The sequence below is a fragment of the Mustela nivalis genome (genome assembly GCF_964662115.1).
Source record: "Mustela nivalis genome assembly, chromosome: 1".
Classification (NCBI taxonomy): Eukaryota; Metazoa; Chordata; class Mammalia; order Carnivora; family Mustelidae; genus Mustela; species Mustela nivalis.
In genome coordinates, this window is record NC_139020.1 from 209526012 (window position 1) to 209527618 (window position 1607).

The 1607-nt window shown below is 42.3% G+C and overlaps 1 protein-coding gene across 1 annotated transcript; it reads left to right on the top strand.

Annotated features, from left to right (window-relative positions):
• Positions 1-479: 479 nt before the first annotated feature.
• On the top strand, positions 480-1400 carry LOC309865829 (olfactory receptor 7E178-like; the record flags this gene model as incomplete). The annotated part of the gene is made up of 1 exon (XM_082732676.1): positions 480-1400. Exon 1 carries the CDS (start codon positions 570-572, stop codon positions 1398-1400), a length of 831 nt encoding a protein of 276 aa, XP_082588802.1. The 5' UTR covers positions 480-569.
• Positions 1401-1607: the final 207 nt, after the last annotated feature.

Consider the following 1607-nt stretch of genomic DNA (forward strand, 5'->3'; position numbering starts at 1 on the left):
AAACTGTTTATGGATGCATAAATCAATACTAATAATATTATGGAAATATTGAAAGGAAAATACATCTACCACATTAATGACAGTGTTTGTCTTTGGGCAACTGAAATGCAGGAGAATGGGATCATGCAGGGAAAGCAAGAAAACTCAGTTTTTACTGGCAACAAATATGAGTTCTGAAGCCAAGTATAACTAGGTATTTCTATGTTTGTATATTTGTATGTTTCTCTATCATTCTTTGGCTCAGTATCTTCATAGTGGGTGTATGTATATACACAGGTAAGTAACTCAGACAGCAGTAAGGAAAGAGTTCTAAGAAGAGTTTACAATTGAGAAATGTTGCTGAAGGTAGTGGGATGTATCCTGGGCAATTGCAAATTGCTTGCCTCAAAATAGGCACATTTAGCTGGGTGTCTCTACACTTGTTTTGTGTATTCAATACTCTCTTCTCTTTTGAGAGGTGTTGCACCTGCCTGGAAGCAGAGAATCTAACAGCTGTCTCAGAGTTCCTTCTCCTGGGCCTCTCAGATGATCCAGAACTGGAGCCCTTTTTCTTTGGGCTGTTCCTGTTCATGTACCTGGTCACTGTGCTTGGGAACCTGTTCATCATCCTGGCCATCAGCTCTGACTCCCAACTCCACAGGCCCATGTACTTCTTCCTCTCCAACCTGTCTTTGGCTGATATTGGTTTCAGCACCACGACAATCCCCAAGATGCTGGTGAACATTCAAACACACAGCAAGTCTATTACCTATGCAGGCTGCCTAACTCAGGTGTCCTTTTTTTTCCTGTTTGGGTGTTTGGACAATCTGCTCCTGGCTGTGATGGCCTATGACCGGTTTGTGGCCATTTGTCACCCTCTGAACTACTCAGTCATCATGAACCCATGCCTCTGTGGCTTGTTGGTCCTGATGTCATTTTTTGGCAGTCTCTTAGACTCTCAGATTCATTGTTTGATGGTGTCCCAACTCACCTTCTGCACAAATGTGGAAATTCATCATTTCTTTTGTGATGCACCTCAACTCTTCCACCTTGCCTGCTCTGATACCTCCATCCACAGCATACTAATGTATTTTATTGGTGCCATCTTTGGTGGTGTTCCACTCTCAGGGATCCTTTTTTCTTATACACGAATTGTTTCCTCCATTATGAGAGTCCCATCCACAGGTGGGAAGTACAAAGCCTTTTCCACCTGTGTCTCTCACCTGTCAGTTGTTATTTTGTTTTATGGTACAGCTCTTGGTGTATACCTCAGTTCAGCTGTTTCCCATTCTCCCAGGCAGGGTGCAGTGACCTCAGTTATGTATGCTTTGGTTGTTCCCATGCTGAATCCCTTCATTTACAGCCTGCGGAACAGGGACGTCAAGAGAGCTTTGCAGAGGCTCCTTAACAGAACAGTCTAGTCTTGGACTTTTTTTGTCTGTTAACTATAAATGATTGCAAAACTAAACATATGGAATTGGCAAAGATGCCTCTTTGGTCATATAATTTGGTAGCTCATGGTTCCCATTCCTCCTGATTTGTCATATCTAAATATTGATTATCTTGGTACTCCTTGGATGGAATTAAGGGAATATTCTGGTACTGGATGGCAAAATCACTGCACAATT